This window comes from Cimex lectularius, unplaced genomic scaffold (assembly GCF_000648675.2).
Source record: "Cimex lectularius strain Harlan isolate CLEC.00 unplaced genomic scaffold, Clec_2.1 scaffold111, whole genome shotgun sequence".
Taxonomy (NCBI): domain Eukaryota; kingdom Metazoa; phylum Arthropoda; class Insecta; order Hemiptera; family Cimicidae; genus Cimex; species Cimex lectularius.
This window is the reverse complement of record NW_019392681.1, coordinates 730,758-758,653: the sequence shown is the minus strand read 5'-3', so window position 1 is coordinate 758,653 and position 27,896 is coordinate 730,758. Positions and strand designations below refer to the sequence as shown.

General features: G+C 33.3%; 1 protein-coding gene across 1 annotated transcript in view; it reads right to left on the bottom strand.

Annotated features, from left to right (window-relative positions):
- Positions 1-26,759, bottom strand: part of LOC106668579 (delta and Notch-like epidermal growth factor-related receptor) — a 131,140-nt gene extending 104,381 nt beyond the window's left edge. Inside the window, exons 1-2 of the mRNA XM_024225637.1 lie at positions 26,685-26,759; positions 20,241-20,401 (exon numbers count right to left, since the gene is read on the bottom strand). Of these exons, the coding sequence (XP_024081405.1) occupies positions 20,241-20,393 (153 nt within the window). The 5' untranslated portion in view covers positions 20,394-20,401; positions 26,685-26,759. The remainder of the gene's footprint in view (positions 1-20,240; positions 20,402-26,684) is intronic.
- Positions 26,760-27,896: the final 1,137 nt, after the last annotated feature.

Genomic DNA, 27,896 nt, shown 5'->3' with positions numbered 1-27,896 from the left:
GCTTTAATTTCTCAACACAAAAAATTTTCAAATAACGTGACAAATAAACAGTTGCATAATATTGTTTAAAATGTTGGCATTTTGCTATTCTTATCATTGAAACAATTATAGGGAACCTTGAAATATTATTTAATATATTATAATTTTTCTAGGAATATTTTCTTCGCTAAAACCGTATATAAAATGCTATTTGATGCAAATTAACAGATGAATAACTATTGAAAGCTCAAAAAATAACCTTTTTATAAAATATTTTCAAACCTTTTTAATAGCATCCGTTGAATTCCTCCAAAATGAATAACGAGAATATAAATAATTTATCAGCCTTTCATTTTAACTTTTTTTCAAATAAATAATTCCGTGATTTTTGTTAATTTTTGAGTAGAACAATCGTATTCTGGTATCGTCCCGAGGGAATTTGTGTTGAAACGAGGAACAAAAAACCGCCTTTAACACTCAAACTCGCCCCACCTCCAAACAGTACTTGTGTTTGAATTAGTGAACGGATTGTATGTGGGAGCTTTTCAAATAATCCCAACTCCCAGGGTACGGCTTGGGTTTGTTCGAAAATGACGGACATTGGTTTTTTACTCTGGCAGTTCAATATAAAACGGCTAATTACAATTCCATCTCAAAGTAAATTGCAAAATTGGTAGGTTTTCAAGCGGAAAGTTTAACACCTTGATTAAAATTAATTATCATTGTTTCTTTTGAAAGTCATTTAAAACACTTCAGATTAAACAGATCAAGTTTGTTGGCCCTCATTGTACATAAATCCAATTTTTTATATAAAAAATGTATCAAAAATATGAATTCTTACAATGAATATACAAGAAATTGTTCCGTTCTTCTAACCATCTTTCAACATCGCATAACATTAATAATGCCAAAATTCATTTTATTTTCACACAAAGGACTTTTCTTTTTATACTTATATCCAGTTTAAGATGAGATGGTGAGAGGTCAGGGTTAAAAATAAGGCGACATTCTAACTATTTTTGTCAAGCAATTTAAATTGCACACGTTAACTACCATATTGGTAAAATTGACATTTTCTCTTTCTTATTTTAAATAAGACGACAATGCAAAAATGATTCACATTCAAGGTGAGCGTCAGGGATATAAACAGGGAGAGGCAAGCCATGAACCTTCCTGTTTTTACAAACACGATACAATATTTAAAACCCCAGGTTTAAGTTTCTCATTTCATGTAAAATTGCAATTATGTACTCGAGCAAACAAATTTCGCTAGTTTATTTAAAACTATGATTTTTTTCTCATTAGTGTTACATTTCGCCTCTAATTTGTAAAAAACAAAGTTCATAAACGGCAATATCAAAATTTTACTTATTTAAAAGGCATTAATGGCAAACGTAATCGGATGGTCTGAGATCCGGGTTATAAACAGGGAGTGGCAAGGCCCAGAATGCTTTCATATCAAACGCCAACGCCGTGCTTAATACCTGTTTATACAAGCGATATATTTATCTGCATGCCGTATGTGATATAGAGCTTAGACTTTATCATTCGACTTAGCTTAGACAACATCAAAGTTCAAAACACCTTTCAGGCTATTATTAGATGAAATCTTAAGCTTTCATCGTTACATATCACTAAAACGTTCCGACTCCTCAAAAATGGTTATTCCTTGTTTATTATTTCTTCTTTTTCTCCGTTCTTCTTTTGGATAAAATTTAATATGATGTTGACTTCTGACAAATTAAATAGACGATCAGTTTGTAATAATACACTAGTGCCGAATAGGAAAAAGCTATCTTCTAAATAAAGAATATTATTTGAAGAAGCAATAATGTTTACAGAAACAAGAAATTTTTTAAAACCACGCTTGAACAAAATAAATAATAAAACGAATTCAATACAGTTCTCCAAACTACATATTTCAATTATAACAGTTGTGAGTAAAACATAAAAAAAACCTTTGTGGTGGACATAAGGCACAAGTACCTCATATGAACCGAGCACGATGTTCTAAATCGGCTCTATTCAATTGAAAATCTTTTCTCTCTCTTTCCCCCTCAGTAATCGCTTTAATGGATTAAAAATTTTATTTCTAAAGATAAATTGGCCCGTTAAACCCACAAACCCCCCACGCCGGTTAGAAATTATCTGAAAAAAGGCCTTATCGGGCTGGAAAGCGGTACCCAATCCGGTGATTTGATCCATGAAATTGCCACACGGATCACCTGACATCATTTCGCCATAATTGCAATGCAAAAAAAGATCCATTTCCGATTGAAATATTTCCGATCCCACATGCTCAGCTCTTTCGTACGATATCTCATAACAATTTTGATCAGATCAGAAATATTAAAAGCCAAAAATAAGACTAATAAAAGAATGAAAAATGCTGCGTTGATTAAAATAAATTGAAATTATGTATACATTAAAAATGATCAAATTATCATGGAAACAATTTTTCCTGAAACATTTTTCTCTTCCAGACAAAATATTTTAATTGATCAAAAAGTTATTTCTATGTAAAAATGACTGATTTTTACAGTCGACAAAATCAATCATATCGACATTTTGAACGGTTTATTTAAGGAGAGATGTCTTTTATTTTTCGAGTGCAAGAACACAAAGGAATTTTCCTTTTTGTGGGGTAAAGGCTGATGGCCGTTATAGTCAAAAGACATAAGTTAAAAAAGCCATTGTACGCCATTAAAGGAAGCCTCGCGATACTTAACAATGGTTCAATTTAAAAATTATTCCTCTTTAACTGTATATTTATAATGTCTTAAGTTGGTGAATTAACCACACAGACTCCTTTTGGGTTAATTTGCGTTGAAAAATTTCCGTCGAAATTATTCAGGATGATAGTTATGAATGTTAAATTGTAAGATTTTTTTATGCTGACTGCGGGTTGAAACGACGTGCCAAATAGGACAAGAAACAAAAATGAACGGATTCCAAAACGTAACAATTTTATCTATAAAACAAACTCACATAATCAATAAAATATACTCACAAATTAGCAAAGTTTTTGTATATCATTTATTTCATGGAAAACATTACTTCATGGTTATTCAGAAATCGTGAGATGTGGTCTGGTGTGATGTAGGTTTCAGAAAAACATTTTCTTTATCGTGCCAACGTTTCGATCTTTATTGAGATCATCTTCCGGGCTCAAACTGTTTGTCTGTGTAATTGTACCATTCTTGCGTGTCGTGTTGAGAGTGCCCTCACAGAAGACAAACAGTTTGAGCCCTGAAGATGATCTCAATAAAGATCGAAACGTTGGCACGACAAAGAAAATGTTTCTCTGAAACCTGCCTCACATCAGACCGCATCTCACGATTTCTGAATAATTATCGATTAACGGTTACTAATCACCACACATTACTTCATGGGTAGATACACTTGTACCGTGTATTTCATTAATATGATTTTATTGTTAATTCTCTTGATAATGGAAATACTGTTCTCGCTGTATATACCGATTTGTATAAAGCATTCGATAGAGTTGACATTAATATTCTTCTGTTTAAGTTGAACATACTTGCAGTAGGTGATCCTTTGTTATTCTTCATCGAATCATTTCTATATGGTTGCTCTTTCTCTGTTCTCGTTAATAACTCAGTATCGGATAAGATTTCAACATTTTCTGGTGTACCGCGGGGTTCTCACTCCAGGCCAATATTATTTCTTGTTTCTTTCAATAATGTCTGTAGAATTTTCACGAATTTTAAGTTTTTTTTATTGGCGGATGATTTGAAAATTTTTAACTCCGTGACTTCAGCTCACGATTATGTTAGTTGACTAGCTTAGTGCTTCAGTAATTGGTGTCAGCAGAAACCTCTTCTTTGAATAATGCAAGGTAATTAAATTTACGAAAAAAAATACCTCGTGACTTTCATTGTTTTAATTATTTCATTGTTGGGCAGAGATTGGAAGAGCACTACCTTGGTGTTGTCTTCAACAGAAAGGGCGATTTCAGTGACCATATCAAACAAATTCGAGGTAAGGCTCTAGGTTGGTTTTATTACTGTTTTGTGGAGATTTTAAAAATGTCTTGGCAGTTAAAATATTATATCAATCCCTCGTGCGTAGCCATCTGGAATATGTAAGTGTCTTGTGGTCCCCTTTCAATGTCCATGAGGTTAGCACTGGTCTAGAATCACTTAGCACTCATATTTCTGTCGATCTCATTTCGGTTTGGCAATTGTGAAATGGGGCCATTGATATCAAAACTTATTATCATCACGATGTGTGAACCCAAAAGGAACCATAAATTGTTCTTTGTACCACATTGCAGAATATAATATGGACTAAACTCCCCTTCACTGAGGATAATGAGATTGCTGAATAATTATTTCAATGAAATAGACGTATTTCACGATTCCTTGCACTCAGTTGAAGTTAAATTAATTACGTATACATGCCAGGAATCCTTAAGTCTTTCCGTTATTATTGTTTAATTACTCAATTGTTTTCTCTTTGTTATTATGCGCTTTTTTGACTTCTCCTCTTATACATGTACTTGTTGGAGTTATAAATAAATAAACACTATACCATTTTACAAGTAAAGGAAGAACAAGATTACCCCAACATGTTCCAACCCTCACGACTAAAGTCAAACTAGACTCAAGTTCCCTCGACTAAAGGCAAAATATATGGTGAAATGACAAAACGCGTCTGACATACCTCCCCAGCGAGGATAGGCAGACCAAAATGTTTGGTAACGGCCACATTTGAAATTCACGCAAACTCTGGATGTATTGTATGTATAATGTAATGTATAATACATGTATGTATGTATAACGGTATGTCTTTATAAAAACGCAAAGACAATTGATATGGCCAAGCAAACATTTTTTATAATAAGGTCATCATCGGGCAAAGCAATCTTAATCAAATTTTTTTGAAGACCGATTCAGTCCTGACATTGCCAAGGACTGTAACAGGGAATGACCACACCGTGATCCTTATTATTTGTGAGTAGAAATGTTAGATACATCTAACGTTTAAAATTTGAAATTATGATAGTGTCTGTCTATTTCTCTCTCACACTCTCTCTCTCTCTCTCTCTCTCTCTCTCTCTCTCTCTCTCTCTCTCTCTCTCCTTCTTTCCTTCACTCTCTACCTTATATTCCTTGATTGTAAACCGATGGTGAAATCATTTTGTTTGTAACGGTTTAAACGATTAGTCGAAGTGCATTTTTTTTCTTGTTTAAATCGATGACCGAATCGTTATTGCCTTGATCTCGGAAATACATCTGACATCGAAATCTCGGTTTTACATTACAGACTACAATGTAAACAGGGTATACAAGCTAATGCGCCTACTTCATTTTTTTTTCTTTGCGATTATAGATAGGAAAAAGTATGAATTGAAACTCCCTTAATTTTTCATGAAGTTTGTTCATGTCAGGACGATTTTTTTTTCGACCTCGATTCGAAATAAGGCGAATTCAAATTCTTAATTCTTAATAAGAACCCCCATTTTTTACATTTTTTTAAACTAGATTTTTTGGCGAAAAAAAAGATACAAAATACGAAATTTATGGGATTTGGCAGGAAATTTAGTAAGCTTTCAGACTTTTCTCTCAAAATATTTGCAGTAAAAGGCAAAATAAAGCGGTTTCGACCTAACGCACTAGAACAGCATCCCGGCTATTTTCAAAAAATCATATATCCTGTTCTATTGGACCGATTTTAATCAGTGCTTATTTTTCTCGCCAAAAAATATAGTTTCAAAGAAAAATGTGAAAAACGTGGGTTCTTTAAAATTAAGGATCTGAATTCAACTTATGTCGAATCGAGGTCGAAAAAATAAATCGACCTTACACGAACAAACTATATGAAAAATTAAAAGGAGTCTCAATTCATACTTTTTCCTATGTAGAACCGCAAAGAAAAAAATGGGGTGGGCACATTAGCTTGAACACCCTGTAGGACTTCCTTCAAAATTATTCTAAAATTAATTTACAAAAAATTATTTCTATTGCTACTTCGAACAACATCTTCCGGACACTGACACTCATATACGATTATTCCATTCCCCACAATTACCACGTAAGCGACTGAAAAGAATATGGATAAGAGACCTGTTAAATGACTAATATCATTTTATTAAACCAGAGCGGCGCCAATGGGTAGCTTTCTCTATAACGCCCGTAATGCTTCAATCATAAATTGAAATCCAATCTGCTGGTTGTACAGTTGTAGATAGGGATATGGATAAAAGAGGCGGCCACCAGGCATTCTGCACCTCAATCTGAATTGTGCTCCCCTGTTTGTTATAACACACTGGCGAGCTTAAGGTAATCAGCCTCCATAGCTTTGCCAGCGGCTCCTTAGGGTAGGATCTTGCTTGCGGTTTTTCCTGTCCTAGTTGCAAGAACCTGCACCTACATAGACCTTCACAGAAACATAAAATATGTTCTGAGGTCTCCTCCTCTTCCTGGCAGTATCTGCACAACGTTTCTTCTGTCTGTACTCCTATCCGGTTCTTTCTTAAGTGGCAATGTCCTGTCAGGAGTCCAACCTGTCAGTAAATCTTTTGTAAATTTTTCGGATGGTCCTGTCATGAGCCTCTTCGCGTGCCTCATACCTTTGGTATTGTTCCACCAGGTTTTCGACTAATTTAAGGATCCATTTTAAGATGAATCTTCTTTAGTGGCAAAGTTGTAGGTAAAAATAAATGAAGTTAAAAAATCGATGATTTTAGTGAAAATTTTGTTTTTAGTTTTTTACTTGCATGTGTTTGTGTGCCTGTGTACGTCACTCTTAAATTTTCTCAGTTAATTTGTTTGCATTTAACAATTCAAATAAATAATTCTTGACCTCTGTTCGTGTGTGTACGCAACCAATTGCCCACTAATTAATGCAAATAGTGGGTTAATAATAATAATCACAAAAATTTTGTTTTGGTATGCTTTATTTCTGAATGAAATTCTGTTCTGAAGTATATTTACTGACTTTCAACTCATTTATGAAAAATGATAATAAACAGTAAACTCTTAAAATAAGTTAGAAACAGACAACGAATTCTGTCTTGCTCTTTTGAAAGGAAAATAAGCTTAAACAATTCATTTGAGAAAGTGGGAAGTTTTGTCCCCTTATTAAAACTCAATAACAGTTAAACAGAAGAAAACTCGACTTTTCTAAAGGCATAGAAACGCGTTTTTTTCTTTATTTTTTAAACCGAGTATGATTAATTAGTTTCCGTCTGTTAGAAAAATTGCTCAGGGACTCTAATTTTGTATCACGCTGTATAGTATGGTTTGAAAGATAAATGTGAAATTCTAATTTATTATTGATATCTCGGCAACGAGGATTGATTGAAGTGGAAGTTGAAGTGGGGCATAGGCCTGTTTAGGGCCTGTTATATTCATGGGACACCCAAACGTTGGTTATTTTCTTGTATCACCCTTTCTCCCGTCCCTTGGCTTCTTGCCAATCTGGTTCGACCAATTTGGACATGGAGCGCTTAGTAATAAATAACAAATCAACCGACTCGGGCTGCCTGATTTCGCACCTTCCTAGGTAAATATCTCGGATGCAAAGAATTCTTCCTGCCAACAGATTTCATGCCAAAATGGCCATTTTAAGACCTCATTAACTGGGTTTCTAGAGAAATCACTATAATTTCCTACAGTATTTAGCACTAAATATAACTGGCTTAATACATTTTTGATTAAATAATGGTCTATGTTCATAAGACAGACTAGAATTTCATATCAATTGATAAATACAATCTCCATCTGTTTACTTTAAAGCAAAAAAAGCAGAGCGGTCCATCTTTTTTTCTCCCTAAGTCAAATACAATTTCTCCGCCATAACTGGAGCAATAATCGATACCCAAAGGGAAATTTTTTTTCTTCATTCCTGTTTATCTACTGTACATGTATATTGGATTGAACCATTAACCATGGATTAATTAATTATATGATTCGTTATACGATTCATGATGATATCCATTAATTGATCCATCATATTATGATGATTATATTATGCAATTAAGAGGTCTCTTGTCCTATTCTTTTCAGTCGGTTACGTGGTAATTGTGGGAATTGGAGTAATGGTATTTTTGTTGGTTTGATTTTGTAATTTATTTTGAAAACGGCTGTAATATGTTTTGATGGATGGAAAAACTGTGAAGAACTCTGTGAATTGTGTCATTGTTTACGTAAAAAGGGGCAGAATCAATTAGTCTTAAAATTTTGGGCAAAACATTTATCTTTGAATATTGGAATATTTGGCCGATCCATAAACTTGTCACCCGACCTTCCAAAGGTTTGAGTAGGCACGTGGTCGAAACATTTTGATTTTCATCCATTAGATTTCGTTGTCCGATCGACCAAATAACAACTTTCTAGTGTCACGAGCGGGATTCGAACCCAAAACGCGTAACACTGACTTTTTAATATCAACCAATACCTTGCATAAAAAGGAGATTTTAATGATAATTTTGATTGTCGGTTGAGTAGGTAATTTTAAAAGCATTTTAAATCGTTTTTTCTGTGTCTGTTTTTTAATTGTATGGATTCCATATTAATTTTCTATCAAATGTAAGTCCGAAAAGTAAACTTTCTCGGATTGGGGAACAGGTTCATTGGATAAGTATATACTAGGACAAGTTTTACGGCGGAGATAAAAGTGGTGTTTTTTGACTTTGAGGGTTTAAACTTTATTTTCCAAAGATTGCTCCATTTTTCAATTGTTGATATGGTTTTGGAACATAAGCGAAGCATGTGTAGAAGAGGGATGACTTGTAAATTTGGCGGTGTCATCTGCGTATATGGCGGTAAGTGCATTCTCATTTGTGGGCATATCAGAAGTAAAACTTGTGTACAACAGTGGAGCGAGTATTGACCCTTGTGGCGCACCTACTTCCATCCCAGAAGTCTCCGTACCCTGGATTACTGCGGCAAATTTCTCCTTAGGTATGATAGTATAATCAGCAAATTGGCCTGGGGTAAAAATCATTTAAATTTGTATAATAATCCCTCAATTAAAAATTAAAATCAATTAAAAATCAAAATTAAAATTAAAAAGCGTTTAATAATATACGAATAATTTAAGTTTGATAATGCAATTACTAAAGCGTTAAAATTGTGTTCTTTGTGTGAAAACGGATTAATAAAAGTTTAATAGAAAATTAATCATTTTATGTTGACTGGCCGGTGGATTAATAATTTCAGTTAAAATTTCACACCTGTTCGTTAAAAAATGAGGTGATATTACGATGTTGATCAAACCCATCAAGATATTTGTTGCATACAATTGAACATGTTTTTTCGGGTGCTATTTGATTTCAGTATTTTATTTCATTACACTTATCCCAACGGGTTTTATATTGTTAATAAATGTTCATATTTGTTGACATTCATTAAACACATCAAATGGCAAAGTTTCAAAGCCCAGACGCTGATGACGTATCCTCGAAAGCTCGACGAAATAGTTGAGTGTTTTCTTTCTTATTCACCTCATCATTTGAAAACAAATAAATAATTATATCAAAGATAATTTGAACCAATAATATATATAATTTGCGTACGATTAGCTAGTGTAAGACGGAAAAATTCAGCAGCAGGTAAGGGTAACGTACCGACAAAATTTCCACACCAAAAACCGATATAATCGGAATAAATTTCCGGTACTAATATTAATTAATTTAAGCTCAATTATAAAAAATAGCGTATTTTATATTAGTTAAATTCGTAAAATTTATAACTTAACATTAATCTTCTTAGCCACGCCCAGTTTAACAACTCGGGGCAAAGTGACCAAACTATATTAAAAAATTTACTTACATAGTGAAGGGACATTTTGCACATAAATATAACATTTAATCCTTATGTTTCAACAAAGTATGGCCACGCCCATTCAATACTTAAAAACCTACTTATCCACACGTGTTCAACAACATGTGGCAAACTGGCCAAACTATCTAATAAAAAATTTATTTACGTAGCGAAACAAAAATCTTAAAACCTTACTTAGTCACCAAACTCCGTCAAAATATAACAAATTTACCGAACAATTTAAAAACTTTACCAACATTTGAGGAACCAATAAAACATTTTTCATTGACGAAATATTTGAGGATTGAGTTTTAACAAATTTTGACCACCTATTCAAAACCAACTTAGCCCCACATGCTGTGACATCATTGGCCCAATTACATAAAAACTTTATTATCATGGTGAACCAAATAATAGTTTAGTAATACTTTTATTGGGTTGTCCGGAAAATAATGCAGGATTTTGGTATTAAACAAAAAAAAAGAAACTAGTTACTTTAAAGCAATGTTCTTTAATCAAAATAATTTCCCATACTCTCAATACATTTCTCCCAACGTGTTGGTAACTTATTAATTCCGTCTGAGTAGAATTCAGAATTTTTAGAATTGATAAAGTCAATAAATGCATTTTCCAGTTCCGTTTGATTTTTGAATATTATGTGTTGTAAGTAGTGGTCCAGGTGTCTAAAAAAATGGTAGTCAGTAGGCGAGAGGTCCGGAGAGTAGGGTGGGTGAGGCAAAGTTTCATAGCCAAGCTCCAATAATTTTTGTGACGTTACATGTGGTCGAGCGTTGTCATGCAACAAAATGGGCCCTTTCCGATTGACCAAAGAGGGCTTCATTACTGCCAATTTCTGATGCATGGTATTAATTTGGTTACAGTATGATTCAGCATTGATGGTTTCGCCAGGATTTAAGAAGCTGTAGTGTATTAAACCAAATGAAGCCCACCATACCGTAACCATTACCTTTTTTTGATGAGTTGGGGGCTTTGGAAAATGTATTGGAGCTTCTCCTTTGTCGAGCCACTGTCCAGAACGTCTAGTGTTATCGTAGAGAATCCACTTTTCGTCACATGTAACAATTCTGGCCAGAAATGGGTCGTTTTTGTTTCGACAAAGAAGTGATGCACAAACATCAAAGCGCTGATTTTTTTGGCGATCGTTTAATGAGTGTGGAACCCAATTTTCGAGTTTTTTCACTTTTCCAATCGCCTTGAGGTGGTCAGCGACGGTCGTTTTACTGACTTTGAGTTGCTCTGCAAGTTCTCGAACAGTTGTTTTGGGGTTTTCTTCCACCACTGATCGCAGAACATCATCATTAAGAGAGGAAGGCCTTCCACGACCTTCTTCATCTTCAAGGCTGAAATCTCCCTCCCGAAATTTTTTAAACCACCTTTGCACAGTGCACTCATTAACACAACCCTCGCCCCAGACTTGGTTAATGTTTCTAGCCGTTTGGGCTCCGCTTCGGCCGAGTTTAAACTCGTAAAAGAAAATCGTACGAAATTCTCGCTTTGACATTATAAGGATGACTGAATTATTTCCAAGTAGCGGAATGCTACAGAGGTAAACAAACAATATCATTTGGAAGAGGATTAATAAGTGTTGACATTCATACAAATGAGTAATCCTGTAAACGTAAACAGAATATTTTATATAGATTTTTTTTAATGAAAACTTAAAATCCTGCATTATTTTCCGGACAACCCGATACTAGTTGTTTCAATAAACTTTGGCCACGCTCATTCAATACGTACAAAGCAACTTAGCTACGCCCACTTCGACACTATTGGACAGATTGGCCAGACTAGATAAAACCATTACTAACGTTATAAAACAAAAAACTTGTTCCAATTTAACGTGGAACGTCCTAAAAATCGCACAAAAATATATGTATGAGTACCAGAACAGAACGTTTTTCCATAACGAATATAGTCTTGCCTTAATAACACCCTACTAATTTATTATTACAAATATTAGTGTCAGAGACGAAAGTATGGTGTCATTTTTTTAGCTTACGTAGTCAGCTCGCTGATACGATTTTCAGTTCGCATCGTGCGTTTGAGGGCGAACAGCGCTGAGTCCGAATAACTCGCGACTCAAATGCGTAAAACTTATAAAAGTTCATTTTCGACTAACAAACTTATTTTATGTAAAGAAATCAAGCCATTGACCTGCAGTTCTCGATGGTCTCCGCTCATCGTGGTCTGCTTATTCCCGCTGGATTTTCTGTCAGATCAGTTTTCCGTGTATTTCCTTTCCATATCGAAAATGTTCTGACAGATAATCCAGCTAGAATAAGCTGTCCAGAATAGACGATCTATTTATTCGTCCGGAAAAGGGATATTTTCAGACCCTCTAACAAAAATCAAAACGATCTCCCATCCCATTTGCAATAAAAATGGAATTTCAATTTAGTACCATATAATCAAGAAAATGGGTCGACATAATAATTACACTAGAGGAAGTTGAAGGTCAAAAGAGCAGGTACGAAGTACGGTTACTGATTGTTAACTCGGTTAGGAATGCGTGATCCGAATCGGAATTGTTGAAATACTGGGTGTATTTTCTGTCGCATCGCGGATGAAAAAGAGCAGGTGATTATGAGAAGGGGATAAAATCAATTATATCTCACTTCTAAAACCATAATATTGAACCGTTCCTAATATGTATCGCTTAATTTTCATTATCATGATATTCTTTTTATATTGTTTAAAACCGTTTAAAGAAATGACAATTAGAAAAAACCACACAGTTCCTTCGATGAACTTTTAAAAAAAAGACCAATATTAAATATAGAAATATAATTATTAAATTAGATTAAATATAGAAATATATTTACAATATTGTAACTTTTAAGCATAATCAGATTAAGGATTGATTTTACAGTGAGATCAAACACCACTTTATTCTATATCAGAAATGTTTGCAAAAGAAATTCTGCCATATTTAAGGTATAATATTGTTCTACTAAGTGTGCAATATATACATCAATTTTCATCATATTCGGTTGATAAATCAGCGAGATATTAACGCAAATTCTGTGCGAAAAGAGGCTTATCCTGCGCTAACGCCCTCCCCAACAATGTACAATTAGAGAGTTAAAGAAAATCTGTTCTGGGAAAGTTTTCAACGTTTCACAGAGGGCTAATACACTTCGTCAATTTCATATATCTTATAAGTTTATTAAAATATGATAAGCATTCGAGGCTGTGCTTAATTAATTCTATTGTTTCAATAATTGAATCAATCAAAACATGAGGCATTGGGAGTCGTTTGGAAAAATCCAAATATTAAAAAAATAGAGACAAAACTCTGGATTTTACTGACACTCACTCTCCTCACTCTGTCTCTTTCACTCTCTCTCTCTTCTCTCTCTCTCTTACTTTCTTTTCTCTGTTTTCTCTTCTTTCTCTCTCCCTTTCTCTCTATTTCTCTTTCTATCTCTCTTTATCCCTCCTTTTCCCTTCTATCATACTCTTTCTTTCAAAATCTCTCTCTCGGTCTATCTCTCGCGCTCTCTGTCACTCACTTTCTCTATCTATCTATCTCTATTTCTCTCTTTAACTCTCTCTCTGTTCTCTCTTCTTTCTCTCTCTCTCTTCTCTCTCTCTCTTACTTTCTTTTCTCTCTCCCTTTCTCTCTCTTTCTTTATTTCTCTTTCTTTTCTCTCTCCCTTTCTCTCTCTTTCTCTATTTCTCTTTCTATCTCTCTTTATCCCTCTTTTTCCCTTCTATCACACTCTTTCTTTCAAAATCTCTCTCTCGGTCTATCTCTCGCTCTCTCTGTCACTCACTTTCTCTGTCTATCTCTATTTCTCTCTTTAACTCTCTCTCTCTCTCTCTCTCTCTCTCTCTCTTTCTCTCTCTCTCACTCTTTTCTGTCTGTTCTCTCTTCTTTCTCTCTTTCTCTATCCTCTCTCTCATTTCTCTTTCTTTCTTATTTATAAGTTTGATATAAGACGGATCCTTAAGACCAAACTTTGCGTAATTAATAAATAACTTAATAATTTGATAGTTTCGCCATCTTCACTTGGTCTGTATGACAACCAAAATGTGTTCATTACCTCGAAGGCCACATAAATCTTAGTTTCTTTTTTCAAGATTATTATCGTTTATCATTATTGTCATTTATGGCTCCCGAGTGAATTTATTATCTGCACGGTCTATCTAATAAAGCCTGACGAGCACGAGTATTGTCGTCGGGTGAAATATGATATTAGTAGTCCAAAATCCCTCACTAGGTCTGGAGGGAACCGAAAGGAAAATCACCGAGAGGAAAATAATCGTCTCGCTTTTTTCAAATTTCACCCTCGATCTTGTACGTCTAAATTACGTTCATGGATAAATCCATTTTCTATCGCCGTTTATCGGGATAACCGCATTGTCGGTAAAGAAGGGGCCTGATGAGGATCCCATTGCGCCCGAAGGTAATGATCCAACCCTGGGGAAAGACAAGTGGAATTTAAACCCATGCATTTAAATTGGAGTCATTAGCTTCTTCTTTTCTACCCCTCTCGAATATTCTTCGTTGTAAAAAATCCTTTGTTAAACTTAAAAAAATCCATAGGTTGGCATGGATTGATTAATCTTTTCTTTTCATCCTAAATGAGAATAATTGCAAAAGAATATGTATATAAAGCTACAAAAAATTAAATTTGATGGCTTTACTTTCTATTCATTCTATTGCGTATTTTTTTCAGTTCTACAGTTTTGGTTCAGATCAATTTGTTTTCCTTTGTCTCGATTTGTTATTCAACGTAATCATCCACGGTGTATAATCCTTCAAAACCGAATACCAGTCGGTTTATTCGTTATTATTATTTTTCCTTTGTGACTTGTTTTGAAAAAAGCTTAGAAATTTTGTCAGGTCGGTGCTTCATCTCTGTCAGACCATTGTCTAGTGTGCTCTCCGACTGTGATTGAGAATTCCCTTCTCATCAATCATTTCTATTTTTTTTAAATGCAGCGCGCACTATGCCGCGGAGATGGTTTCAATTAATATTCAAATCATATATTAGATCATTTTTTTACTATCCTTTAATAAATGTTCTTTGTTTGAAAAAATTAAAGAAACTAGAGTAGCTGTAGTAGCTATGTAGCTCCATCGTTTTTAGTCATGTTGTAATGCATGATATGGATTGTTTTTCACCGCCATAAGTTTAAACTCATCAGACTTAGCAGGGTACAAAAATATCTTAATTTACAAGACAAAATACTAGCCAATGCCATGATAAAACAGTGAAAACAGGCGGATCATATATGACGACACTAAAGTTTCATACTTTTCAAACAACAAATCACTAAATATCAATAAGTTATCATCCTGGTTCGAATATCCTTGCTTGGATGGTCAGTGAGCCTTTATTCAGTGTTGGCTCTCAATGATTTCCCTTTAGTTCCATTAATCTTTGAAACTCTTACAAACAAATAAATTACTTACCTATAATTTAAAATCAAAGAATTTTAGGAAGAAGGTGAAAAGGAGAGAGAATTAGACGGCGTGAGGAGATATGGAAGTACAACGAAATAGAAAAAGAGAAGTGAGCTATCTTGAGAGTAAGCCAGAAAGATAGACAAGCAGAGAGAGAAGTGAAAGAAAGACAGAGAGGTACAATGGAAAAATCGAAAGAAAACATTAGAAATAATAAAATTGGAGAGAGCGGGCTTGAGAATCCAACAAAGGGAGAAGGGAGTAAGAGGTAGATACGTAGATAGATAGATAGATAGGGAGAGAGAGAGAGAGAGAGAGAGAGAGAGAGAGAGAGAGAGAGTGAGAGAGAAACATACAGACACAATCATAATTTCAAATTTGATCTGCCTATCCTCGCTGGGTTGGTCTGTCCATGCTTTTCGGCATTAGCCATCTTCATAACTGGATCTGTGTAATTTCTGTGAAATCAAGTCCAGGGGTAATCAACAAAATAACAGTTCACAAATTGGTCAATCTCACAATTCAAAACATCTAGTCATTTACATTTTTATAAAATCAATTCAACAATGTACATTTTCTTGAAATCAGATAGAACCAATAAAAAATTAGCATTTTTATTTCCTAATTTTGAAATGTCATTATGAAAAATTGAAAGTCACTGAAAAACCCTTAAAATAATCCAAAAATAGCTAATTAAAAAATTAATTGCAAGCACCATATAAATATTGCGTTTAACAGGAAATGTTTGCGATTAATCATGTTTGATCCAATTAAAATTAAATTATGTTTTAGTCAATCACGTTGCATGAATAGGTAAATAATTTTGCATCTAATGATCTATTTTCAATAGAAAAAATAATAAAAAATTTCGATTATTTTTTTATTAAAAAAAAGGATAAAATTCAGTTTTACACCTCAAGGTAAAAAACATTTAAAAAAATTGTAAGGTATAGCCAAAAATAAACTTTCTTCTTAAATAATCAAAAATCTGCAATGGAAAAAACATCGTTTAATTATTTAATTAACAAAAAACGTTATATTCAATCTAGCAAATATAACTTTTGTAAAAGTTATTTTAAACGAAACTGTGAACCGACTTATCAGCAGCCACATCCTAACCGTTGAACATGACCTGACAAACCACTGCTCCCCGGAAATAGTTCACACAATGAGCAAGACATTTGCAAAAACTGAATAATCGTAAAAACAAAAATAATGGTCTAATAAAAGTAGTAGCCCCTGTGATTTCATTTTCGTCATTTTGTTTATAATAATGAATAACGGGGGAAATTGTTTTTTTTTTATTGTTTTGTCTGAGTGCATGTATTTATTAGCGTGAATGGCGAGGGGAGAGGGTGAAATATAACATCATCATCGCCCCTCGAACGTTGTGAGCGTATGAGTGTGTGTTCGGGGTCGATGGCGGAATATTTATAAAAGTACTCCATCGACCCCAATTTAGTTTAGTTTGAGTATAGGTCGGTGGAGGAATATCAAGTACTCCATCGACCAAAAGGAATGAGTGTATTTTATGGATGTATTTATGTGGATGAATATTTTAATCTGTATGAATGAAGTGATTGTAAATAGAAGTGTAAATAGAATATTGACTTAGCTTGGGGCTGAAATGACCTAGATGTCGGAAGCCCTAGTAAAAAAAAAAGTAAAAAAATAATAATGAATAACGGTAAAAATCTTCTAAACCTTTTACCTCGAATTTTTCATTTGAATTTTCAATCATTTTGATTTTAATAAAATTTTGATCTGCATGGCAAAAAGCTGAAAAGAGATGGAAAGGAAAAAATTGTCGATTTCATGTTTGGTTGTTTTTATTGTAAAGAAGAGAAGCAGATCTGAATACGCGGTTTATATGGTGACAACCATTCTGTGAACGGGCAAACACAACCATCCGTACGTCCGGGATTAAGGCGGAAACAATAATAACACTGAGAAATTAATTGAATAATCCAGCCGAGGTTTCCGCTATGAATGTCGAGATTTCGAGATTGTTAACAAACGGTCGAACTGACAATATATTACGTGAAAGAGAGTAAAATCCAGGCACATGAATAACCATCAAAATTCAATAAAACCTTGTTTTCTTTGATCTCTTTACTCTCAATATTATTTCCGAGTGAATCTCAGTGTTGAAAAGCAATCTTGCTTCAGGGTGAAATGTAATCAGCGTTGACCAAATTCTTGCCTTTACGCATGCAGCGTCAAAAAACAATCAACGCAATTTCTTCCAACAATGACAAATTTACCTAAACGTTTCTAGTTTTTGTTTTCTTTGAACAGTGTTACATGCACACTATTTTTTCGAACGTTATCTCGGATCGGAATATATCCGATAAAGAATGTGGTTCCACCGCCTATTTGGAGTGGAACTCCACTCAACACCAATATACGTCGAATCTATCGACCAGTGTCCTAGAGATTACAGTCTCAACGGCCCGGGGACATTCTTTCTTCAACCAAGCGGGAATTTATCCTTTTTTCTATAAAACGGTCCGTTAAAAAATTAGATTCTGGGTGAACGCTTAACCGAATCCAATGAGAAGTTTTTTCTTGATGTAAAGGAAAAGCTATAGTCAAGAAAGTTTGTCGACAAGTGTATATAAAAAATAAGTTTATTGTGCTTAAAATATCTTGATTAAATTTTAGAGAGATAGTTGTTGTTAGTTATTGAACATTATGTGTAGAAATTGTATCAATTTAAAAAAACATGACCTCTGAGAAACATAATCATTCTTCAGCGTAAATACTTTATGATTTTATTACAATTTTATTCGCAACAGCCGTATTTTTGAATTGGCATATTTTCCGTTTCAAAGAAAAACCTTGAATCATGGATAATTAACCTAACGCTAAGCCTACCTAATCGATTTTAATCCATTTTAACCTTAAGTAAACTTAATCTAAAATAACTCGTCCCTACATTACCACAAGCCTACCTAACCCGCTCATAACCCTACTTCCTGATCTCACCCAAATTTATGTCTAACCCTACCTAACCGTAACTAATCCAAGTCCCTGACCAAACCCGTACCTAAATTTAACCTAACCCGTTTTGAACCCCAACTCAAAGGGTTCCTGGCTAACCCGTTTTATATCTTAACCCTACCACTTTAACCCGGATATATATCTATAACCTAACAATGTACAAAAAATATGTACCATAAAAATTTGGAGAGATGGAAATTGTTATTTATTAAATTCACTAATTTCGTGGTCCGCTTGACCAATTAATATATTACAATTAATTAAGGTTTTTTAGTTGAGATAAAAAAGTCAATGGCACGAGCGGGATTCGAACCCACGATTCGTGCCATTGAAAAATGGCAAAAAGGAGGGAAAATTCAAAAGGTGGGGTTGAGATGAGAGGTTAGTGTCCGAGTGTATCGAGATCACGATAGCTCAAGTGGTAGAGCAGCGGCGTATCTAGACGAAAATCGTGGGTTCGAATCCCGCTCGTGCCATTGACTTTTTTATCCCAACTAAAAAACCTTAATTAATTGTTATTTATTAAACAAAAATTATGAGAAATGTACCAATTAATTTTGTCTGATATCGTTCTAATGAGAAACATGATCATTTGTCAACAACAGTAACATATGAATAATTGTTCATACATTTATATACAATTTTTTGGGTGTACTCAATTTATCCATTTCAAAGTTATGGTACGTCTGGTGGCCCATCAAAGATATTTAAAAGCGTAAACTGAATACACCATGGTTCTTCAGCATTATAGGAGTCAAGAGTAAAATATAGAATACATGATAATCCGAAGGTGTGAGGTCAAGATATGAAAAAAGGCTGCTTTGCTATCCTGCAGATTCATTTTTACCAAACCTGACCTCAGTAGACTATACACACAAAAATGTACAAAATTATCAAAAGAAAAATACAGATGGCCGGGCTGAATTTCTCTTGAACCAATGAGGGTATAAAAAATACGTTATTACTATTTTTTAGTCTAGTTTCAGATTTTTCCTTTTTTTTAGAAAAAATGTTACAGGGTATCTCAGGCCCAGTTCAACTTCAAAATTTTAAATGCGACTCTATTCATCCTGCCACCTCATTTTAGAAGATAGTTTTACACTAAAAATAATTTTAAATTGGCCAAAAACTGATAAAACTGATGGCAAAAAACCGGCAGAGTAAATTCTACGTGGAGCAGAATAATTTTACTGTTCGCGAAAATCCTAATTCCACTTTCCAAAATGTTGGAAAGGTTTTTGGTTTATACTTTGTAAATGCCACTCTGATAATAGCTCGAACAAAACATCTAATATTTAATAGTAATGATTTAATTTGATGAACGTTACATTAAATAACTTACATTGATTGATTTTATTGTAGTTTTTTAAATATTATTACTGTTGAATTATTTCCAGAGACAATTGCTTCAAAGAATATTTTGCTTATCAGATAAAATGAATCCAATTGTCAGGACTAAAGGATCCGGTTGGATATTCGTATCTGGAGGAATTTCATTTAAGGTGATATAGAATGTTCATTCACAGGATATTTTTTCAATTTCCTTCTTTTTTCCTTTGGAGGAAGTTTCTTTTTTCACTGTCGAAGCGTTTAAAGAAAGAAATATTGTCTACTTAGTGAGACTTTAAAAGAAAATCTTAATATTGCGTCAAGGTGAGTTTTATTTCTTTGTTTTTATATCAATTTAAAGTACTTTTAATAAATAAAATTCTCTATTTTGAAAATAATCTTATATTTGATCAAATTGAGTAAAATTGATGGTCTTTTCGTTATAAATTTCCATTGCAGCTTATCGCTGGCCAAAAGATTTTAGGATAACAGGCTTACCAGGGTAACAGTCTAGTTAAATGGCAGCAGCGGAAGGGATTAAGGAGAATGGATAGAATGGTCAGACAATTAGATGGGATCAATTCCAGATGGACGGTTAAGTACTATCGATCAGAGTGGGAAATAGGCCAGTTGAAAATTTATATCTACAGGATTAATTATGTCGAATTAATGTACTCTAAAGTAAAAAAATAAAATTTACTCACTCCAATAGTCATGTGAAGGTCGTGAGTCTGGTTGCTACGCCATAGGACGACATTCTGAAGTCCGAGGTAGGAAGTGCAAGGCCGAACATGTCCTGTTAAAGCATCGTTTCCGGCTGCGCACGAAAATACCGTCAAAGCGACCAGAAGCAGCATGCTAATCCCTGTAATAAAAAGGAAAAAATAAATAGAATATTTTTTTTTAACTGTGACATGAAGATTATTGAACGGGTTGGCTATATTTGGTTCAACAGTTCAATTTTACGGAAAAGTGTTGACTAATACTCATTGAATTTCTTTAATTATTAATTGAGTTACTAATACTCATTTACTATTTCTTTTAGTTTTTTCTTCAAGCTAGCTAAGAGTAAATTTATTATCTTCTACCTATCTATTTGTTTATTTCTCTCTCTCTTCCTCTCTCTCTCTCTCTCTCTCTCTCTCTCTCTCTCTCTCTCTCTCTCTCTCTCTCTCTTTCTCTTTCTCTTTCTCTCTCTCTCACATTATCACTTTATGTATTTACTGTTGTGTCTTTCTCTCTCTAAGTGCATACCCGTTTCCCAGAATAACAGGTCCCTAATATTAATATATAATGCTAATATGATACTGTAATATTATTGTTGTAATTTTAAAAATTATAATAATATTATAAAACTAATTAAGGAAGTAGTTTATGGGATGAATTGTTTGTGTGTGTGTGTGTGTGTGAATTTTTATATTTGTATATTATGTTAAGAGACATTAAATTATATTTTGAATAATATTAATGCTCTCTTCCAGAATTTCCCTCATTTGCGATTAAAATGCGTTATTCAAATTTCCAAGATCATATTTTAATTCCACATGTACTAACACAACATGGGTGCAATTAGCCTATCACACTACATTTACACCTGAAGATTACCCAGACCAATTACAAATGGAACAAAGATTTTCCGGTTAAAAGCAAAATAGAATGGCAATAAGAGTGTAACGCGAGAGTGAAAGAGGAAAAAACCGGATCGTATTGATTTGACAGGGTGGTAATCCCTACGGGCAATCAGCATTAAATGTCACTGTCGTTAAAAGTAATTACACGGAGGTCGACGAAAGCATAAAACCCGTCGCCCACAGTCAACTGGGTCAAATGCAAAACTCTGCTTGTTCCAATCCAATTTGAATTATTTTTTTAAAATAAATACGTAAATTTTAACAAAAATTATTATAATAAAACTATCTAACTATAAATGATAAAATAGATATTCAAGTTTCAAATATAAAACCAGTAGATCAGAGAAATGTATAAGAAGAGAGCATTATAAAAATCAGCTTAACTTTCTGAAAAACTTTTTTCTTTTTTTTTTAAGAATTGTTATTATATAATTTATGAAGTTTTCGTGAATTAAAAAGGGACATTTTATTAGTTCTAAAGGTTTAGAGTCGGGAAAAGCCGGCAGATAAGCGAGAGCTTTAATTTAAAAGTCAAAACAACGATGCGAGCCATTAAAGAAAAACGTTAAGGGATCATTTGAACAGGAGCTTATTTATATGAAATGCAAACAGTAATAAATTAGGAGTATAAATCAAACGCAGCCGTTTTAAACGGTTTCGAACGTTCCAATCTCCCTCAGAGACGAGAAACTTATAAATGAGAGACAAACAGATTGTCTCGAACAATTCTGAGAAAACAGAGGCCATTATAAAGTCAATTAGGACTAGGGAAGGATTTAATCCCTGTCTACTTTGTTTAGAGTTCGAGCTTTAACCCGGTTAGTAGACACCAAAGAAGTCCATTGTGTACACCGGCAGTTTAGAAAATTTAGCGCCTAAAACGGAATTAATGCTTCAACTTAATTATACACCTTGGTAAGTTGTGTGTAAACAAAAAATCTCTTTCTATTCTAAATGCTCAAAACATTTAATAACTTGAAAACTATTATTTATGGCGTACAAGTTTGATACACTCGTGATGAAGGAGTTATATCCATCGAAAACTCAACGAAGTAACTTAGTGTTATCCATCCAATTGGATAATCCATGATTTTTAATAGAAAATTAACTAGGGAAGATGATATAAGGTAAAGAAATGCCTTTGGTGTGTGCGTTTATTTCAAGATTAATATAATCAACTGTTTTGTTTTTTACTTAAGAAATATAAAAATATGCAGGGTTATATTAAATGTACGTATATGTATACGTACATGTATGTATAAAGTTACAAAAACCAAAAGGCACTCCCTAAAAAGAGTCCAATTCTTTCTTTTCGAAAGAAAAAACATTCAGATTCTACACATTCTTTTAAGCCTAAGTTTAAAGATACTCCATTTTTTACAATTTCTTCTATAAAATCTATTAAACGAATTAAGTGCATAGCATATGCAAAATAAGTGAGTCAACCAGACCAAGAAAAATATAAAATGGATTTGTTAAAATTACCGGTACAGTTTATGATTTTGTTTTAGGAAAACGGAAAGAAATTAGGCTAAACCCGCACGACTTGTATGCCAAGCGTAAGTGTTGTTTTTAGCGCCGTGCTGTTAAATGCATTTTTTTTATTTCGCCAAAATTTGATTCAACCTGTTTTTCCCAAAGGGTGCAGATTTAGATAATTAAAATTTGACATTGATGCAATTAAAGAATAATATAATAATTGCAATATTTTATATCTGAAATCTTTTGTTTTAAATGTTCTAAAAGCGAACAATCATTTTTAGGAATCTTTTATTTTCGCTCTCGTATTTTATCTCACGTTAAAGCGAAAATGCCATTTGGTGATTCAATACAAAGCTTGTTTGGCTTTGGGGAGACCAAATTTTTTTCACACCTTATTGTGACAACACTTCACAATCGATTCGGACCGGTTCATAAAGCCTGCGTGACAACAAATTGCTGTTAGCTCCGTTTAAAATTCCTTTTGTCCGCTTTGAAGCCAAAGTTTATTTGAAAAAGTTGGGCAGGATATACGCTAAGAAACAAAATCGATAATCAGTGCACAAAATCCATTTTCAACACAATGGCTGAGTCCCATTTGAACGACGGAGACGTATAAATTCAAGATCAATCTGTCCGGTACAATTCGAGTAATGAATAGAGGTGTGAATTATATTTCCCATATTGTTAACGTTGTCGACTGAGAGGGAAAGGGGCTGGAAGCAATAGATAACAGATCTTGTTTCCCCATTTGATGGTACCTCTCCTATCCCACAGATAGGTTGAGCAAAGGAGATGGTTTATACGAGAATTGTATTGTTAACTTGTACGGTGATATATTCCAGTTTCTGGCCGGGTGGTTTACCAATTGGATGAACTCTAGGTCTCCGGTCGTTTGATCATGAGCGGTCTACTATACGAGAATTGTAAAATTTTAATTATATAAAATGACGGCAACCCTCTCTGAAAATTTGGTAAAATACTGTTTATCAAAATCATTTCGGAACGTACGTTTTGAATATAATGCCACAAAACTTTTGATAAAAATTATAGTTAGTTTAAAGTTTGATATGGGTTAGGTTAAGCGTAGGAATAGGTTTTTAATGTTATGTTTATTAAAATTAGGGTGATTTCAATGCTTGGTGGATCAAAATCTTTTTGAGAAGATTTTTTTGTCAAAAACCATAAAAAATAGTGATAAATTCAAACGGATTCCATCAATAGGCAAAAAACGTTGAAGCTCCTGTCGGCCTCCAAAAATGTTTGATGGTCAATAGACATAAAAATGAGAGAGAGGCGGAAAGAGAGAAAGAGAGAGACAGACAGACAAACAGACGCACAAACGGCCAGATAGAGGGAAGAAAAAAGAAAAAATATTTTTTCTGTTAGGATTGGATTAGGAACGGGTTGGGGTATAAAATTCCTACTAAGAGGCGTTTCGCTTAAAACGAAATTCAAAATCTTTTCTTTTTTCTGGAAAACAAATATTTTGGCCTATTTTACTCGACAAATTTTTGGTACTTGTAACTTTATATATCTTGCATATTTTACGCTTATAGAAAACATGCACAACAAACGCGGAGAACAATTTTTAAAACTGGTATTTAATTTATTTAAAAAATTATTTCTATTAGTTATCAATTTAAGAGTTATTAAAAATAAATCATCTGTAATTGCATTATAAATGAATAATATAAAATGTCCATTTTGTTTTTAGTGGATTTTTTATGATTCAGTATTGATTACATTGATTAATTAATTACATACGTTACGAATTACTTATTATACGTGAATGGATCTGGTACTCCAAATGAGGGTGAAAATCTTACATTGTTTCGCCTCTCGATCGACCAATCACAATTATTTTCAAGACAGAAGAGAGAAATGGCAATACTTCCAAAACAATTTACTCTCCGGTAACAAGGAAAGGTTGTAAAATCTGATCATTGGATATCTAGTTTCCTTATTGTCCCGGCTTGGCATAACAGTTGAAAACACCCTTCCTTAAGCAGAAATATAGCTTTTGATTAAAACGGGTGTTTTGAATTTGCTTTAAACAATTCGACGCTTAATTAAACCTAAGATGGCTACCGTAAAATTAATCACCTAATTAAAGGAAGTTTCTCTAAGTTGTTCCATTTCCTTCATTATTGGTGTCCATTTTTAAACAATAATCATTATTTTTGTTTAAAAATCATGTTTTCTCTCAATGAAATAAACGTTAAGTTTTGAGAAATATTTCATCTTACGAACAATACAAATTTCCAAATGGCGTTAATAACGAGGATAATCGTCTTCTCTCTGAAAGGATTTTGTAATTGTACAAACTCAAATATGACGATGGCAAATATGTGGCTAATCATTGAATAAATCGACAACTTCATCAGCCACTTAACCAAGTTTAATATGGTTCTTCATTTCCAAATATTGTATATGTATCTATTTGGCGAAATTTTCAATATTTTTTTAAAAAGTTAACTTAATTATTACTTTTTACTTTTACTTATTAATCACCCTTTACGTGGACCTTTCTAATTAATTTTGTTAATCACGGAATCCTTCATTCTTTGTTTCACTTTCTTGCTAGATAAAAACTTTATTCTTATTGCTAAAAAATATGAAAAAGTTATTTAGGATCTTCTACAATTAGTAAACTAAATAACTAAGATAAAATAGTTATAGGAGGTAAAAAATTATCTTTCAAATAAAATACTTTTGAAAAAATACATTTTAAAATTTGATTTAAAACTTATTTAAAATGTTTAGCAAACGTCATGCACATGCTTTTACCCAATTAAAATATATATGCTGTTTAGTAGGTGTCGCACTTAGACTCCTAATCCGTTTAAATAAAACAGAATGTTGAGAAACAAGTATTAACTTTATTATAGTTTATTATTTAGCCTTTGCTGTAGAAGGAGAGAGAAAGAGAGAGAGAGAGAGAGAGAGAGAGACGCTTTCTCACGTTTCTGTCTCTCGCGCAGTATTTATCTATCTTTCCTTCTAACTCCATCTCGTTATTTTTTCTTGTCTTCTCCCTTTTTCTCGATTTTTATTATTCTAAAAATCATAATAGAATGATGACTGCATCGCTTTCGGCTCGAAACCCGGCACAGCCTATGGAATTTTAATACATAATAATGTGTCAAACGGATTGAAAAATGGTTCGACCTTTGTCCGCGTCATATAAAGGGTTTCAAAAAGTAATTAATTTGTAACACCCCTTATAATATAAACTAAACATACATTACAGTTTTATCTATAAATAAGAAGACGAAGCATATAATATGCGAGTCTAAACAGAGCGTTATTAGGTTTTTATATTACAACTTTAAATCTCTGGTCGTCCAACTCAGCGAATCATACCCATAAATAATAGAAGATTTCTTGATAAACTATTGTAAATAAAATGCTTGTGAAACATGCTTGACGACATGATTTGAAATTTTATAAATGGATAAAACTGGTTCGAAGTTCCTATTTATGACAATTAATTAAGGTTTTTAGTTGAGATGAAAAAAAGTTAATGGCACGAGAGGGATTCGAACCCACGACCTTCGGCTAGATACGCCGCTGCTCTACCACTTGAGCTATCGTGACCTCGATCCACTCGGACATCAACTCCCCATCTCAACCCCACCTTATGAAAAATGGCAAAAGGAGGGAAATCACATAAGGTTGGGTTGAGATGGGGAGTTGATGTCCGAGTGGATCGAGGTCACGATAGCTCAAGTGGTAGAGCAGCGGCGTATCTAGCCGAAGGTCGTGGGTTCGAATCCCTCTCGTGCCATTAACTTTTTTTCATCTCAACTAAAAACCTTAATTAATTGTCATGTATTAATTGGTCAAGCGGACCACGAAAGTAGTGAATTAAGTTCCTATTTATTTTCCAAAGTAGTCTTGAATTTGCGTTTAATTTTGACGTAGGTTTGTTAAAATTTTGAATAACAGACTTTAATTGTGTAAAACTTTAAAAACTGTACTCATTAAGCATTTTATAGTGCTTATCATCTATTTAAGGTGCTGATCTTTTTTTACCTGGAAATGTACTATGTATCAATTTGTATTTAAATCCATGCAAGTCGATAGTATAGAAAGGTTGTTGCAACGTCAGCGGACACTCGACTCTAGCCAGTATGAATGTGTTGTGGGCCAAAAATAGATGAGATAATTTCAAGTGTGCTCTTTTGACTGATATATGGCAAAAAAATCTTATCTGATTTTATATATAATTACATGACTGAGCATAAAATCGTCTTGTTAAAAACAATAAGCTGATTGGTTCTGGTAGAATTTGAAGTAGGTATAGGTAGTATTTTACAATATTAGTACAATAATATAAGTATACCATCAGAACACATTATTTATTCAAACATTTCTGAATCTTTTACAAAAATTTTATAATACGGGCTGTAAGAATACTTTACTAAGTCCTTTCCAAATTAAAAAAATGATTCGACAAGTTATATAAAGTGTTCAAATTTATATAAATGTTATTTTCTGTACTATGCAGGTTGTCATGTAACTAGTTGCACTACTGGGTTATTCAAAAACTAGGAACATAGAAAGTACAATTATTTTTATGAAAACTGTCGTAAACCATTTGAGATGTAGTTTACACGTATAACTTTTTAAAGGGATTTCTATATCGTCTATTTGCTCATGATTGATGATCTTTTTTTTAATGTTGAGCGCCTGAATCATGAATACAGCGATCAAGTTATTGGAGAAAGATATTTAATAATCTGACAGACGTTCGCACCTCCCACCAATGCTAGAGCACAAAATTGGTAGAAGATAATGTTTTGTCATGTTACTCTGTCAGCAATGATTGAAACTGACAACACCCGAACACATTTTGTTGCGTTTAAAATTTCACAATATATTACTTAATCAATTTAACGAAAAAGGAAAATGGAATCTTTACTATTTATCCCAGGGAGGAGTGGTTACATTTAAAAAAGTAAAGCCTTAGAGGTATGGATCAATATAAGCAAAAAAATAACTTTTTTCTTATAAGTTAAATACTTAATCAGTGGAATTTTTTTTCTTAGCATAAGAGTCATCTTACTCTAGTGTCAGTTCTTTGCAAGAAAATCAATCATTAATTATATAAATGTTGAATTAACACCTCAAACTGTCGAGAAGTACATTTATCAATTAACCACCATCCTTTGTTTAAAATTTCTTTTATTTTCTCAACAAGGAAAAAGATAGGGCCAACGTTTTTTCAACGTCTCAACTTCATTT